Raw genomic sequence first — 17,029 nt, forward strand, 5'->3', positions numbered from 1 at the left:
AGGCCACGGTGTACTGGTTTCCTTTTTTAAACAACCTCTTATACAGTTGTGTTCGAAATAATAGCAGTGCCTCAACAGCAGCAAGAAAATCACTGGTTTTATTAACATTTCAAACTCTATACCCCAGATAAGTTTCTGGGGGGTAAAATAAAGGTATAGAAAACCAACAAACCCAACAGGACAGCCATGCATACTGTGGATTCTGTGAAATTGAATGATTAACTGAAAAGGGTGTGTTAAAAAAAATAGCAGTGGTGAGTTCAATTAGAGAGGGCATCAATTAGGGAGGGTATTCTGAGAAAAAAGGGTGTTAACAGGTGATCCGTATTTAAGGATCAAGACAACTGGCATGCTGGCTGTGCATTTCTCCTGAAAAAACAATGAAAATCGCTGCTCAAGACACTGTTCTGAAGATGAGCGTTTCCTAATAAAAAATTGATTAAAGAAGGAAAACATACAAAGAGGTGCAGAAAATCATTGGCTGTTCAGCTAAAATGATCTCAAATGCCCTGAAATGGGAGCAAAAACTGAAAACGAGGAAGAAAAGAAAGACAACCCCTCGAATGGACAGAAGAATAGCCAAACTGGCGAAGACTCAGCCAATGATGGGATCCAAGAGGATCAAGCAAGACCTTCAGTTGACAGTGAGTACTGTGACAATCAGAAGACGCCTTACTGAAGTTAACCTTCCAGCAAGAAGCCCCCCGCAAAGTCCCACTGCTGAGAAAAAGACATGTGCAGAAGCGCAATTTGCCAAAGAGCACATTGACTGGCCTGAAAAGAAATGGCATAATATCTTGTGGACAGATGAAAGCAAGATTGTTCTTTTTGGGTCTAAGGGTCACAGGCAGTATGTCAGACGCCCTGCAAACCACTGAAGACCATTAAGCATGGTGGTGCAAGCATCATGATATGGGGATGTTTTTCATACTATGGTGTTGGTCCCATTCACCGACAAGGGATCATGGATCAGTTCCAGTACATCAGGATCCTGGAAGAGGTCATGCTGCCATATGCTGAGGAGGAAATGCCTTTGAGGTGGACCTTTCAACAGGATAATGACCCCAAACACACCAGCAAGCGAGCAAAAGCATGGTTCCAGATGAACAAGATTCAACTGATGGAGTGGCCAGCACAATCCCGGACCTTAATCCCATTGAAAACTTGTGGGCTGACATAAAAAGTGCAGTGCATGAGGCAAAACGCAAGAATTGTGGAATACAGTGCAATTATCCTGGGCTGCAATACCTGTGGAATGATGCCAGAAGTTGGTTGACTCCATGCACCACAGATGTGAAGCAGTCATCGGAAACCGTGGTTTTGCAACAAAATATTAGTTTAGGATACTCAGCTAGGTTCACTTATCAAGAATTTCTTTGTTTGTACAGTACATTTTTGAGTTTCCAAGGAAAGATGGCAACACTGCTATTCTTTTGAACATGCCATTTCTTACTTTATTTGAAATATTATTATTATTATTTAAGTTTTGATGACTTTGCGCAATTGTTTTGCTTTGGAATAGAATGTACTGTGTCCCCAATGTATCTGTGTTCATTAAAGTACAATTTCTTTGAAGAATTTTGACATTTACTCATTTTTCTAAAGGCACTGCTATTATTTCGAACACAACTGTATGTCCATGATTCAAATTAATTGTCACTCACCTTGTGCTGATACTGAAAAACACAAACCTTTACTCTTCATTCAGGAGAAACCTCCACACTGAAGATTGTTGTCTGCAACATAATATAGCGCTTAGAAATGGTGCAATGATGGATCAGAAGAGGCTTGGATTTTTCATTTTCTGACCTGGATGTCACTGAATAAGCTGAAGATATCTTCAAAGAAAAACAAAAAACTAATTGCCTGAAATTGTTTCAGTTGTCAAATTGTACGATTTCTATTTCTGTCATCCTCGTTTTAAACAGCCGTGACCAAAACGGGGCGGCATCAGAACCAAGCCTGGTGTTACATAAATAAAATCCAAGTAAACTGAGATTAAAAGTGTCACTTGTAACAACAGAGCTGCTAACATCTCAAACCTGAAGGTACCTCCCCGTTTTTAGCGTTCAACCTTCCACTTAAGGCTGTAGATTCCTCTTGGTTTGACTTGTTTGGCCTCTGGAAGTGGAGGGGGCAGCAGAAACTGATGGTGGCGTGTTTGTGGTGGAGGGTGGGGTCACAGGGGTCAAGCAACATTTAGGTCTGCAGGAGACCGTGGACTCTCTGCAGCTGGGACTGGGACAGAACGAGGCGGTGGACCTGCTCCTGACCGCGGGGACACGGCACCAGGACTCGACCCACCAGCATCGTGTCGGAGTTCTTCTCTTCGGTCGCCTGGAAACAGAAAAATACAGAGGTCGGATCCAAGGGTTCTCTAACTGCGCTTCAATTGATCTAAAAATCGCACAAATTGGAATTCCGAAAGTAACTTTGCTCAGCTATATTTTTCTCAAAATATGGCTTATTTTATCACCACATTTTGAGTATTTTTCAATAAAAAGTTGTGCTGCCAGGATGAGGTGGTTTTTCTGTCGCATCAAAATTTGTATATTTCGCAGAAAAGACTCTTACCAGCAAGTGGCAACAGTGATAAACCTTTAATGGCCCACTGCATGAAAAACGTTTCCACTTGTGATTTTAATGGCGTTTCTTATTTAATGGAAACACCACAATCATGAAATTGGGTGGAGGGGTGTGTAACATTGACTGAAGTTTTGCACGCATTTGTAATGGAAACATAGTTGTTACCTATTAGCTAAAGGGTTCCAATACATCTGAAGAGGTTTGATGATTTTGTTCACTACCTTAACAAAAGAGGTTGAGGGGAACGTTGCAAAGTCTGACGAGACTCGAGCTCCGGGCTGCAGGTTGACGACATGCTCTGCTACCTCACCCTGAGCAGAAGCAGAGAACAAGATATGCTGGTTGAAACTACAGGTGATTAAAAAAAAAATAAAATAAAATTTAATCCTAAAAATATTTAGAGTGTTTCTTTTACCTTCAGTTTGTCCAGAGTCTCTCTCAGGGACTGAAGACGTGCCGTCTGTTCCAGGAGCTGAGCACTAGGTGTCACTGTAGGACAGCACAACGTTAACCTGCTCCTCTCCTTACACACCAGGAACTGTGTACATGAGTCAGTTCAGTAGAGCCGATGATTTCAGGCCATAATGACATGTGTCTATTTAAAGTGACAGACTCTGACCGGCAGAGTGCTGGTTGAAGGTACAATAATATAATAATTACATGGATTCATAATCAGGAGTTCCTGAAACACTTGAAAGCTGATTGGATATAGTTTAACCCGGCACCAATCTGATGGTTGAATAACATTAAAAGATTATAAACAACAAATACCTTTGGTGAGCTCATATGTTTATTTATTCAAGAATTTAGCAGGAAAAAGGGTTTTGGAAAATGTTTTTGCTTATTCTATTAACACATAGTTCTCAATTAAAATGCAATTAATTAATTAATTAATTACAGACTCTGCAATCAACTCAATGACAAATTTTTATTGAGTCCCACCACCTCTGTTTTAATTTGTTAGAATGGTCTAATTGAAGTTCAGACCAAAGTCCAACTGAGAATATTTGACAAGACAAAAGGATTGGAAAAAACGTTTAAAGATTCTCTCTATTTATTCTAACTGAGCGTAAGCCGTGCTGCAAAAAAAAAAAGAAAGAAAAAAGTCAGTCTGAGTGTGCAGAGCTGGCAGAGACAAACTCCTAAAAGAACAACAGCAGAAATTTTATTCATGAAATAATTTGAAAATGGTTTTATTTCCAGTCATCTAACTTCCCCCACTAAACGCTCTACTGACCCGGGGATTTTCCAGTGACGTCCACCACCTTGACGTTGGCGCTCATCTGCAGCAGAGTCTCGAGGAGCTGGTCGGTTTTGCGGTAGAGGGCGCTGGAGAGCACTTCGGGTCGTCCTTCCTTGGAGGGAAGCTTGGTCACGTTGAGCGGCGGCAGGGAGGCGAGCTGGGTGCGCATCTTCTCCGCCTGCCGGGAGGAGGAGCGCGTGTATGGAGGTTAAAAACTGTGAGCCGCCCAAAAGATCCGTGTCATTTGGGCGGCTCACAGTTCCGTCCTCACCTTCAGCCGGTTGTTCTCGTTCTTCAGGTGTTTGATGCAAAGCCGCTGGGCTTCGATCTGCTGACTCAGCAGGGGAGAGTCGATGACCTGGACGCCGGAGCCCGGGCCGACTCCGGCCAACATGTTGCCTGAGGAGGACAACAGGAAGACTGGGCATGACATGGAAGAAGGTATGGATGATAGCTTCACTCTACCTTCAGGATGCTTATTTATACCTCAGTCATTTAGGGGTTTCTTTGTTTAACACTCAATCATTCAACCAAGCCATTGTACTAAGTTTCTGGTCAACTGAGGACTTTTTTGTCTCACAATTTTAAGGCTGAATGCATGCTGTTCCTATGGGCCACTTAGGTCAAGCTGCTATTCTAAGACTGAATGCATGTAGGTTTTTGTGCCGATGCTTTATGGGATACTACTGGGTATAACATCCATCAATCACTAACCTGAAAGAGATACTTCATCACAATGCAAACACAAATCTTAATTTAGTTCCAAGAAGTAAAGCTCAAACTTGGAAATAAAAATGATGACACACCTCCACAGTAACAACAGTTTATCCCATCGATCTGATTGGATAAATACATGGTTTTTCGTAAGGCTCAGTGGGGGTCGTAACATCTTTTTGTTAGAGGTTTCCATTGCATTGTATACTGGACCTCACAAACATCTCAAAGGCTTCTAATCAAAAACACTTTGAGCAAATTCAAAGCTTTAGTATTTACAGTAAAGACTTCTCTATTCCAGTCTGTGATTTTAGTCAAATTATGAGTGAATCTCTTGGTTGGCCTCAGGATGGTGTACACAATTTTTCTCTGGACAGTCTATCTTAAAGATGTCCCGAACAGGCTAAAGACAGGACAAGAAGTCTAGATTCAATAGATCTATGATTTAGTTGCAGTCTTACTGGATCCTTAATATGGTTTGGACCTCTGGGATAAAAAAAAATCATGTTACTTTGCCTCTAACCAAGGTTGACATAATCAGTCTGTTTTAAGACTAAAACACAGCAGACAAAGTTTTTGTGATTACATTATTCCTCATTAACTTTTGCTACATAAGCAATTTATTCACAAATGAAGAAGGTACAGGTACAAAAAAATATCAGTTTATGTCTTCTAACTATAATAGCCCAGAGCAAATGGTAAACCAGTAATAAAAAATGCTGAAATACACATACAGTGCAGACATATAATCTTCATCTACTTTAACTTTAAATAATTTCTGCTCTTTAAGGGCCCGATGACATAAAACATGCATTTTTCATTTGATGAAACTCAGCCCTGTGACAACAATGAGCTCAACATCATGCAGAATCACATCAGATGCAAGCAGACGGATACCTTTTTGTTCCTCTGAAGAATAAAGTGCATCAATCAGAAAATAAAAGAACAAGATCAGAAGGCGAAACATGTTATTACTTGTTTGTACTTCACAGATTAACTATGTTAGATCGTGACGGCTGTTACAGTAACAAGGACAGATTTCTTATTTTATTTATTTATTTTTTCTCACCTCCAGCTATTCCTGAAACCATGGAAGCGATTCCTGACGGGCTGCTGCCTCTCAGTCCGTCCGCGGTCATCTTCGACTGGTTGTTGATTCGCTGCTTCAGCTCCGTCTTCTCGGACTCCAGCTGGTCGATGTCCGCCTGCAGGGCGTCCATGGTCTCCTCGAACTCCCTGCGGAGAGGGACACCGTGGCAAAGCTGTAGACCTGCTCGCACCGCCTCGCTCTTGGGGGTTATCTCACGTGTGGAACCATAATTACTTCTCCTTCTTCTTCAGCAGGGTCTGGGCCTCATCCAGACGGGTCTGGATCTTCTCGACACGTTCGTCGGCATCTTTGGACGAGCTGTCCAGCTTCTTTTCCAGCAGACTGAGTCGGATGTTCGCCTCGCTCAGCTCTTCTCCCTGAAACGTCACACAGCATCATGATGGTGCGGGTCTCTGCACGGTGACTAACACGGTTTCAATGAGATTGGTGATTTATTGACCAATCTTTGACGTCTGCTTTCCCCACGGTTGAATGAATATCTGAAATGCAACTTCAGTGAAAGTTTAAAAACAAGAATTTAGCGTCCAAGTTTGATTTTGCCGGATTTTCTCTAAAGCACTCAGGGTGAAAATTACACAAACCAACTCAATTATATGCATACTTATATTTGGAATACATTTTAATTGGTTTAAGTTCATGTTTGTTCATATTTGAGCCACTATGAGAAAATGTATATCCAATGTTAAATGAAGCCCCGTTCTAACCCAATGCAGTCATGTGTTGAATGATCTTCCCCGACCAATAAACCATTTGTGCTCACGATAAACGTTTGGAATTTTCTGACCGAAGTGTTTTCATTAGACGTTGGACACATTTAACCGCGTTTCTCCACCTTGATCTTTAGAGACTTCTTCAGCTCTTTGATGACCGTTTCTCGGTCCTCCAGCTTCAGGCCCAGACCTTCGGCGTCTGTGATTTCGGCTCGAAGAGCTCCAGCCCGCAGATCCACTGGTGGAGGGTTCTATGGGATGGCAGGGTGGAGAGAAATAAAACTAGTATTGTGCGTTCGGAAAACACACACCGGATAAAAACCCTTCCAATCCACTTGGAGGCGTTTTCATAATGGAGGCCCATCTGCACAGTAGCTTCACACCAATGAAATCCTTCACAGTTACCTTGCTTTGCGGCTTGTCTGAGTCATACTCTCCCTCCTGCATGGCAGTAGCCATTTTATTCATGGTTGCTATGACAATGCTACAGGATTGTCGCAGACACTCAAAGGGGTTGGCGCCCTGAGATCCATAGATCTGCAAAGATAAGGTTTAAACCCACCATCAGAATACTCCTTCCAACAAGTCGGCAATTTAACCCGGCAACATCTTGTATTTATACTGACAACAACTAACCTTTATTTAGGCATTTCCTAGTAATTATGGTCAGGGTTTCCCCCAGTGTATTTTAAGCCTGGCGGGTCCTGTTGAGTCCCCAACAGGCTAAACATTGCTTTTTTTTAAAGTCTTTTTAAAATGTTTGCATTTTGAAGACTTTATAGTTGGTGTTCAGATATTAATCTTCCAATCTTTCAATCACACATAACTATTGAGTGATGTTTTCAAATTTTCTGTTAACTTTTTAACTCAAAACACGGACTGCCCTTCCACACAACCACCGGGCTTAGCAAATTTTCTAGGGGAAACCTTGATGATGTTGTGAGGCTAAAAATCTTACAGCACAACTGCATGTTGGATGGATGGATCCAGGATGGATAGATGTCTTTCTCACTCTGGGGGAGAGCCAGCATTTACTAGGATGGTGTGGAATTGGGAGGGAAGTTTAGGGATGGACTTGCCAAGAAGGGCTTGGAGTCCTTTGCAGTTCAACTTCTAGGTATTGTTTCCTTTGAATAAGTTTGCTCAAATTGCTCCCAGAAAAAACAGAGGAACTGGTGTATCACCTGTTCTGCAGCCTTGAATGCCACATCCTCCAGTTTGACTGCCGCGAGCCCATCCTGTTCGCCGAGAGGAGACATCATCTGAGCTCCGGCAGCAGCCACTTCCTGCAGCACTGCCACCACCCAGGTCAGGTGTTTTCTGCAGTCGGAGAGTGTGTCGGACACCTGTGGGGTAGAATCGGTCAAAAGAGAACAGCAATCTAAAAACCTCTGTATCTTATCCAATCGACTCGCCTCTATCTAAATATTGGCGAGCCAGCCAGGAGCCACTGAAATCCTGGATTACAGCAGTGGAACGTTTCTATTTTAGTGCCTTTTAATCATTCCTAACATGACTTCTCAATATTGTTGCACTATGGAAGAAGTTGATAAGTTAGGAGTTGATGTACCCAACACGGTGACGGCGACCAGAATAGCAGTTTAAAACGCGTGGTTCCCATGGTTACCTGTTGTCCGAAGTTAAGTGCAGCAGGGATGCCGGGTGCATCTGTTCCTGGCATTCTGCGGCGAATCTTCTTACAGAACTGCCTGATGTCACTACAGGAAGTCTCCAAATCCTTCAGCAGCACCGCCAGGTCAGCCTTCTCCTGACCCGTGTACAGGAACGCCCGCAGGCGGCCCACCTCCACTGCCATGCAGTCCAAGGCACTCTGGGTGAACTGAACATGAGAGAAAGCCATTGAATATACATCCTAACCTAAACCTTCACAGACTTATAGTGCTGTTCCAGGAAATAAAGGAAACTTGTAGCAATAATATAACATAGAGGATGGATGAATGGATGTGGTTTAGTTGTTTCTGTTAACAGATTAGTCGAGTTTTTACTCACTCTGATGTGATCAGCCAGCTGGATAGTGCAGTCCTCACTCTGATCTGCCAGATGGATGCTGTACAAGTGCTAATGAATGAGAAATATTAAACATAAAGATTAATGTTACTATATTAGCATAAGAAAGTGAAAAAAAGACACTTTACGATGTCTTATTGGCTAGACGAGACGCTTTTTTAGCAATGTGGAACATAATGCTGCAGACCTGATAGTATTTTATGGCCTTGGTGAGCGGCTCCACGTTGACCGTCTCGTCCAGCTGGTCTTTGTGCAGCAGGTCAATGAGGAAATCCAGAGAGCGCTCATGTACACTCATCTCTGGGTACAAAAAGCCCACCTTCTTGTAGATCTCTACGCTGCACTGAGACAAAGCTCTGGCAAACAGACCCACGAAGAAGGTTGTTGCAGTAGATGTACAGTATTTCAAAGGGTTACGTAAAAAGCATAATGGGAACAAGAATGTAAAGGTGTTTACTGTGTTTGATGGTGGGACCGACTGTGAGCTCCATTTTGAACTCTGCAGTGAAACTTACTGCTCGTATTTGTGGAGAGTAGCTTGAAGCAGACTGAGAGAGTAGACGAGGCCGCCTGCGAAGCTCAGCTGCTCACCGACGCCGCCCTTCAGGCCGACTCGCTCCACACAGTTTTCATTCAGGTCAAACTTCTCCTGCGCTTGTTTGCCGATCAGCTCAGCCTGAAGACGCACAAACAGAGATGGTTTCAGCTCACACACAGATATGGTTCCTTTTTCCTACACACTCAATTAAGATTGCCTTACGATAGGCTTAGAGATCTCTCTCTTGGATGTCCAAGACTTTGCTGGACAGTTCTTGTTTCAACTCTCTTGAGATAGTGTGGCAAATATATTTTACATTTGAGCTCCAGAATGACTAAGCAGCAACTTCGCTTGGCTTCCAGAATGCAATTATTTATGTGCAATTTGGAGTTGTGGGCACACTCTCTAGCTGGGAGCCAAGTTACCTAGTAAATTTAACACAGACCAATTTCTATGTCCAAGGAGTCAGAACAAGGAGTCGGACACTTTAAAACTGTCTGAGAACTCTTGCACTCCAACGTGTGTGATGAGGTTCCTATTGTGTTCTTGACGTGTCTCTACCTAAAGGGCCTCAGCTGCACTCTGACAATGAGCAGTCTACCTTTTGAATGAGTCTGGGGATGAGCAACAGGACCAGGATGCAGTCATGGTCTCCTCCATGACGAAGGAAGGATTCAGGCATAAAGGAGGTCAGAAGAGACACGTGTCTGTTGGCCTGAGCCACCTCCATCTTCCTCAGCTCCATCTCGATGGCCTGAAAGAACAACCACACTTTACGTGAACGAGTATGAAGGGGGGTCGCCGGCAGACTCCTCTTGCTCAAATCAAATGAACTGACCTTGGCATAAGCCTTTGTCTCCGCAAACTTAATCTTGAAGTCAAACATCTCTGCTGGCGGCTGCTGCTGCAGCTCCGCTGAGGCCTCCTGCTGGCTGGTCAGCTCTCTGTTCACCTCCTGCAACAAATTACAGATATTCAGCGCACACAAGGTGTGTGAAAAAAAGAGTGAACCTTAAGAAAATACCAATAAAGCAACGATCAGATGTGTATGTGCACCTGCAGGTGAGCGGTCAGCTCTCTGTACTTCTTGATGGTCTGCTGGTAATCCGCCACGGTCTCCTGTGCCGCCTCAACTCGTTTCTCAGCCTCACGGACTCTGGCTGCTCCCAGGTCCAACATCTCCCTGAGCTCCAGCTCCGTTTCTCTGGCGTTCTCCTGCAGCTCATCATTCATCTCATTTATAGCTTCCTGCGGCACAAAGACGATCACCAGTATAGCTGACAAAAACACTCTTGTCGTGGAAGTTGGCATGATAGCTAGACTTAACTAGCTATTTTCAAATATGAAGTTTGAGGAAGCATAGAGATAAAATCAAAAAAATATTGTCCACAAATTCTGATCAGCATTTCTACAATAAAAAAATCTTGCTGTTCACATAAATGGGCATACTTGAATAAATATCTTAAGATTTGGATATTCATAAACTACAATGATTTTATTTCTTTAACTTCAAACGTAAGAAAATAAAGAAAAACTTTATTGTGTGTCTTATGAGCAACAGTCCTCCCAAATATGTCAATATTTGGAAGGATGTTACTTAACATCATGCATCATAAAGTTTTTCTCAACAGAAGATAATTTTTTTTGTGATCAATAATAAAATATCAATCATTAAAAGAAAAACGATGATCAGAGTTGTCAGGACCAGAGTGTTTCTTTCACTTCTCCACTGATTCTGACTGGGCAGTAACTGCTAGGACAACTGGAGTGCTACTAAAACTCTGGGGGACCCTTTCTGCATATCGATGAGTTTTTCTGCTGACTCATTTCATATTAAAGATTAAATACACCAGGAAACAGCAGCACTTTAATTTGCTTTGAACTCCATGCCATAAATCTAACATGAAAGCCGGCGTGAACAGTAAAGCGTTTGTTGCTGAAAGTGAGTGGCTCTTTCTCTGAGCTGCTGCTGTTTCCTCACCAGGTCTGTGACCGTCTCTCTCAGCTCCCGGACTTTCTCCTCCAGATCCAGGTTTCTCTCCGTCAGCATCTCCACCATCTCCTCCGCCCCCAAAGCTGCATCCACCTGAAGGACAGCATGTATTTGATCTCACTAACTGGACCAATCACACAGCGCCCACCTTTGGCACCTAGTGAGTTTCTCCAACCTGTTCTTTCAGCTCGTCTATCGTCTTTTCCGCTGCCGTCATCTCCTCTTGAAGCTTTTCCTTCTGGCCTCTCTGAGAATCGAGCTCCGTGTTTTTCTTCTCCATCTGCTTCTGCAGCTTCACGTGTTCTTGCTTCTCCGACGCAGAGAGGTCGCGCATCCTGAGGCAGAGCAGGAACACAGGAGGATTTTGTCGAGTAAAATGCGAAGAATCTGTGCGTAAACTTTGTTTTTGTGAATAATTAAAACCCCCGGTTTGGCTTTCCGGTGGAGAGGCACTCACCTGACCAAAGCTTCCTTTAACCTGCTGTTCTGCTCTTCCAGCTGCTTCACGTGATAACTGGAGGCGGCGCCGTCCGAACCTGAGGCAGGCACCAAAACGAAGCTAGCAATGACTGTGGCTATATGGCGTCTTGAAACATTTGAAACATTCTGTCACATTAAACTACAAAGTTCAGTGAATTTGATTGAACTTTTAAGCAATAAACCAAAAAAAAAAGTAGCACATTACTGAGAAGTGAAATGAAAAAGATTAATGGTTTTCAAAAAGATTACAAATAAAAATCTGGAAATTGTGCCATGTGTTTGTATTTAGCCATACTTTACTCCGTGACCCCTAAAGAAAATCTAGTCATACCAACGAAAGGTCAAGACTCTTAAGATGTGATAATTTTTTAAGAGCAGCAAAGTAAAGAGACCTCCAGAGGCTTCAAGCTGTTATTGCAGCCACAGACGACACTGACTCAGGGCTACTGAATACAAACGCACACCACACTATTCAGATTTTTACAAAAGATTTTAAAGATCATGCATCATTTTTCTTTCACTTATAAATAACTATGCAGTGATTTTAGTTGGCTTATCACATTAAATCTCATTAATAGTCACTAAAGTTCGTGCTGTTTAAAAGCATGTCCAATAAAGTTTGTTCTACTTTGGACTGCTTTACAAATGTTCAGCAATTTTTCACCGTCCTTTTCTCACCCCTTCATTGGTTTCACTCTTATTTAATTTGCTTACAAAGACAGAAGAAAACAAGAAACATAAATCCTTGTCACTTTAAAGAAAAGTATGGCTTCATGAATTTAGGCCTCATGTCTGCGTTAAGCCTAAACGCGACTTAAAGAAACGTCTTGTGTCACTATGGCGACGTGATCCATACCTTTTTCCTCAATCTCGTGCTTTAGGATCTCCAGGTCCATGGTGAGCTCCTCCACTCTCTCCTTCAGGGAGTCGACCTCCAGCTGTAAGGACTCTGCTCGCTCCTCAGCCATCTCCTTATCCAGAGTCGCCATCTCGATGGCGTCGGCCGTGTCCGACATCTCCTCCATGTACCGCTCCTTGGCCTCCATGGCTTCCTTAGCCTCCTACAAATGGAAATAACACAATATATACATAGATACACTGAACCATGTATTTAAACCATTTTATTTGCTTAGATATTCGGACCTGGGTTTCCTCAAGAGGTGGTGATTTTCTTTTTTGTGGGATGAGGGGACTAAAAAATTGCAAAAAATGACTGGTCATTATTTTAGGAAAGTGACAATATATAGCTCTGGAAAAAATTAAGAGATCACTTAAAATGATCAGTTTCTGGGCGTGCTGTGTTGGCGTAGGGGATAGCGCGACCCACATTTGGAGGCCTTCAGTTCTCGATGCGGCGGTCGCGGGTTTGATTCCCAGACCCGGCCGACGTTTGCCGCATGTTTTCCCCCCTCTCTTGTCAGCCTACTGTCATATAAGGGACACTAGAGCCCACAAAAGACCCCCTGGTGGGGAAAAAAAGATCAGTTTCTCTGATTTAACTTTTTATAGGTTTATAGGTTTTATAGGTTTATGTTTGAGTAAAATGAACATTGTTCTTTTATTCTATGAACTACTGTCAACATGTCACTGAAATGGCAAAAAAAACAACCATTTTATTTATTTGCAGAAAGTGAGAAATGGACAAAATCATGAAAAGCATGAAGTGCTTTCAGGCCTCAAATAATGCAAAGTTCATACTCATTTAGAAACAACATTACTAAATGTTTTAGCTCAGGAAGAGCTCAGGAATTAACATTTGGTGGAATAACTTCTCTCTCGTAATTTTTTCCAGAGCAGTATCTCACCGTGGCGCTGCGCCAGGATCAGAACCCTACAGTCAGCCTCCAGCAGCAGCTGCCACGTCCTCCACCTGTGCCTCCTTACCCTTTTTGCCTCTTTGAGTTGTTTCTGCAGCTCCGCCTGCTGCTCCTGCATCTTGGTCTTCCACTCCTGCAGCTGCTCCAGCTGGATCTTGTGCTTCTCCAGCTCCTTCAGCTTGGCTTTGTCCTCCGTTCGCTTCATCTTCAGCGTCTCCAGCTTCTCGTCCAGGTCCTTCACCTGAGAGCGCAGGGCCTCCTCCTCCTGCAGCGCCGACGTGGATGGGTTAGAAACACTGGCCACTTCCGTAATCTTTCTTTAATTGAGCCTCTGTTAGAAGCAAAACATCTCTGGAGACACGGGGCATGCACACATGCCTTATTAATCATGTAATGTGTGCTTGGAGGATACACAGGATGCACAGACACACACTCCCTATGAAGCCATCACACCGTTGACAGCTTGTTAAAACGTTAGTGACAGAAAAACAATAGTTCAGTGTCAAGTGCAGAAACAACCCACATATCTGCACCTCTGTTTCCATGACAACTTCCTCCTGAGGGGGTGAAACACAAATGACACAGGTTACCTCCACCTCATGGTGGGGTTGTTTCATGAGCTTAATGGAGATTGTTTACTTAACTACGCAGGAAATTAATTGTGTGATTCAACTCTACTGTTAATCAATGATTACTAAAACTCAGCGCCAAAACACTAAGCATTGGCCCCGTGCTTTTTTTGTTGTTACCATTAAATGTTTTTTATTATTATTACTAAACTACATTTACTTCAGATTTTTAAAAAAATACTAAAAGTAGATTTTAACTGAAGATTTCACTTGCAAAGAAACCAAAAAACAATTACCATCACTCATTTACGATAAATGCCAATGAGACTCTTACATCCCAGCGGAGGATTTTTTTTGTTCACTCTTGTTGTTTTGATTCTGGCTGATCCTGCCAAAGTTGAGAGTAAATGCAGAAATTAATAAATGGTTTGATAGAGAAAAAGGTGCCAAATATTGGATCAAAACAATTTCCAACTTATTTGATATAATTAGTGATTCTATTATTTTCAATTATTTAATTGTCCACATTAATTACAATCTCATTGTTTTAGTAATTTTTTATATTTCTCATTCTGTTTTAAATATTTTTGTCACATTTTATTTTATTATTCATTTTGTCTATTTTTTTTCTTTTTCTGTATTCATTTCATTATTTTTTTGTTTTTATCATAAAACCCTCCTGTTTTTTTGTTCTCTTTTCTTTTTCCCTTCCACTCTTTGGGAAGAGGTGAAGTGGAAAATCATTTCTTGAATTTGCACTGTGTATTTGCGAAAGCAACCTTTTTTGTGATACTATTTAGTTTAGCAATACGAAACATTTAAGTGCGACACAAAATAGTTTTTATGAATATTCTTTGTTATTTACATGAAAAAAAACCCCGAACCGACACATTAATGTGCAATTAATTAAATAAAGCCGGGGGGATTTTTATGTAGAGAACAGGTCTCTCTACTTTTTCCACCTTTGCATTCCTTCATGCATGAATCCCTAAAAACATTTTGGTAGCTTTAAGAATGTATTCCCAGAAATGAGAGTCTTCTAATCTAAGTAACTTCATTGAAAAGCGTTTCTGTAGGATTACAACAACACAAACTGACAGCTGAGTTAAAAAACATGTAAGTTAAAAGGCCAAAGGCAAGAAGATGTCACATGTGCTGGTCGTCATTTTTCCTCTCTTTCAGCTGGGAGGCTTTTAACAATGACTTTTGAATCTCTGCCTGTTTTGCTACTTCGTAAGCAACATTTCAGGACGCCGTTTGTGTGACGTAGATCCTGACCTTGCTGGGGCCGGGGGCCGGCGGGTTTCCAGGAGAGTGGAGGGTCGGGATGACCGGTGCAGCCAGCGGGGTCTGCGCCGGCGTGCTGGGCTCGCTGCTGCTCATCTCGCCGGCCGACGCCGACGCCGAGCCGGACGCGGCCCCCTTCCCTCCGCCGCCGGCAGGTCGGCTGGGTTGCTGGGGGAACAGAGGTTGATACATAAACGACACACATGAATAAATAAAACAGAAATGAACCTCAGTACAACTAGATGAACCTGGTGCAAAGGATTCTAGCACAGTACGTCTCTGAAGGCTTGGCTGCTTTTATCATGCTGGTTTTAAACATTTACGTTTAAGAAACCTGGTCAGGATTCATGCATTTTTTAAATACAAGAGAAACATTAAAATGTGATTTCTTTGGTTTTTGGGGATAAAAAATCTCTATTTAAAATATATCTTTAAAATTGTGGAGAGCATTGTTGCATGTAGATTCATTTCATTGGTTACTGACACAAACTATGATCAGAACCAGGAAATAACTGAAGCATAAACACATTACTGATTCATCTTTATAAAACGTTGCTAGCATCAACATGCTTTTTAAACTAAAGATGCACCAAGTTTGTGATTGGGATCAGCTGATATGTTTTTAGCTTGACTGATCAGTGAATGCATGGTACACACACTCAGGTTGTGATCCCAACACTCTTTGGTGCGGATGCTGTCTCAGTATTGGTGAGGTGTTGAAATAAAGTCAAAAGAAGCACAGAAATGTTAGAAGCAAGGAACTGTACAATTGCTTCTTGTAATTGTAACAGTGTACGAGAAAAAAAGAGAGGGAGATTTTCATCAGATAACAGGAAGGCTGAAAGGTCTGCAGTAAAATTGCTTTGTTTTTTCTTTTTGAGCTTTCAATCTCATATTTTTATCCATTGGAAACCTCTTGGAAAACTCAGAACTCAAAGATAGATGGAGACTGCTGTTTTAGCAATGCTAACTGTGCTAACCATGCTAACTGCTAATATGCGGTGCTAATTTCAGTTTAAAATGTGAACACTGTAATAATTTTGACTGTTTCACAGCAACCACACTAATAATTCAAGACAAAAATGCTAAAAACAAATTAATTTTCAACACAAACAGGTTACCATTTAGTAATGGTAACCATGCTAACTGCTAAAAAATTATACTAATTCAGTTTAAAATGTGAACGTTGAATTCATTCTGACTGTTTTACAGCAGCTAATCAAACAATTCAAGGCAAAAATACGAGAAGCAAATTTCTAAAGCTATCTGTGCTAACCATGTTAACTGCTAATATACCATGCTAATTTCTGCTCAAAATGTGAACGCTGTAATCGTTTTGACTTTGTTTTGTGGCAGTTGCCTTGATAATTCAAAAGCAAAATGGTGGAAACAAATTTGTCCGTTTTCTAGGGAACACGGATGGAGGCTGCTTTTATAGCTGTGCTAACTGTGCTAACTGTGCTAACCATAGCAACTGCTAAAGGCTGTTTCCAAAGAGGCTATATATATACCTACTAAATTTGACACAAATGTAATGCCTTAAATGTAATCCTGCAACTGAAAAATATTTACGTTAAAATTTTAAATTGCTGTCTTCTTTCTGTACGTTATTAATGTGAAATTTATAAAAATGCAAATAAACTACTTTTATTTGAATCTGTAAAATGGGTTAGAAATAATGTCCATCAAGTACACAGTGCTGCATGAAGTAAAACCAACAATCAGCCACATAAACAATGGTGTCTGAGAGGACTTGGAGGGCTGACGGTGTTGAAGACTTGAGCTCACCTTGGGCCTTCTGGCCGTGGTCTGAGAAGCACAGGGAGGAGAAAGTAAAGGAAGCAGCGGAAGGTCAAAGGGCAGCAGATGAAGGGATGGGAAGAAGGGAGGAAACAAACAGCCAGGGTTAGAGATTTAAGGCAAAATTCATCGTAATTGGGAAATCACAGAAAA

The 17,029-nt window shown here is 41.9% G+C and overlaps 1 protein-coding gene across 6 annotated transcripts in view; it reads right to left on the minus strand.

Annotated features, from left to right (window-relative positions):
• Window positions 1-1,217: 1,217 nt before the first annotated feature.
• dctn1b (dynactin 1b) overlaps window positions 1,218-17,029 on the minus strand; it is a 32,750-nt gene continuing 16,938 nt past the window's right edge. For 2 of the 6 annotated variants that reach the window (XM_044142760.1, XM_044142757.1), the window contains exons 7-31: window positions 16,865-16,885; window positions 15,068-15,244; window positions 13,288-13,485; window positions 12,260-12,464; window positions 11,381-11,459; window positions 11,099-11,258; window positions 10,912-11,016; window positions 9,987-10,178; window positions 9,769-9,885; window positions 9,532-9,684; window positions 8,908-9,068; window positions 8,580-8,748; window positions 8,375-8,443; window positions 7,992-8,204; window positions 7,549-7,710; window positions 6,770-6,901; window positions 6,487-6,615; window positions 5,868-6,010; window positions 5,613-5,779; window positions 5,441-5,452; window positions 4,101-4,228; window positions 3,824-4,007; window positions 3,002-3,075; window positions 2,808-2,897; window positions 1,218-2,337 (exon numbers count right to left, since the gene is read on the minus strand). In XM_044142760.1, coding sequence (XP_043998695.1) covers window positions 2,200-2,337; window positions 2,808-2,897; window positions 3,002-3,075; window positions 3,824-4,007; window positions 4,101-4,228; window positions 5,441-5,452; window positions 5,613-5,779; window positions 5,868-6,010; window positions 6,487-6,615; window positions 6,770-6,901; window positions 7,549-7,710; window positions 7,992-8,204; window positions 8,375-8,443; window positions 8,580-8,748; window positions 8,908-9,068; window positions 9,532-9,684; window positions 9,769-9,885; window positions 9,987-10,178; window positions 10,912-11,016; window positions 11,099-11,258; window positions 11,381-11,459; window positions 12,260-12,464; window positions 13,288-13,485; window positions 15,068-15,244; window positions 16,865-16,885 — 3,378 coding nt within the window. In that variant the 3' untranslated portion in view covers window positions 1,218-2,199. Of the gene's footprint in view, window positions 2,338-2,807; window positions 2,898-3,001; window positions 3,076-3,823; window positions 4,008-4,100; window positions 4,229-5,440; window positions 5,453-5,612; window positions 5,780-5,867; window positions 6,011-6,486; window positions 6,616-6,769; window positions 6,902-7,548; window positions 7,711-7,991; window positions 8,205-8,374; window positions 8,444-8,579; window positions 8,749-8,907; window positions 9,069-9,531; window positions 9,685-9,768; window positions 9,886-9,986; window positions 10,179-10,911; window positions 11,017-11,098; window positions 11,259-11,380; window positions 11,460-12,259; window positions 12,465-13,287; window positions 13,486-13,753; window positions 13,778-15,067; window positions 15,245-16,864; window positions 16,886-17,029 lie in introns of all 6 variants that reach the window. The other 4 variants (XM_044142759.1, XM_044142762.1, XM_044142758.1 and 1 more) reach the window with 3 other exon arrangements.

The sequence above is a fragment of the Gambusia affinis genome, linkage group LG16, assembly GCF_019740435.1.
Source record: "Gambusia affinis linkage group LG16, SWU_Gaff_1.0, whole genome shotgun sequence".
NCBI lineage: Eukaryota > Metazoa > Chordata > Actinopteri > Cyprinodontiformes > Poeciliidae > Gambusia > Gambusia affinis.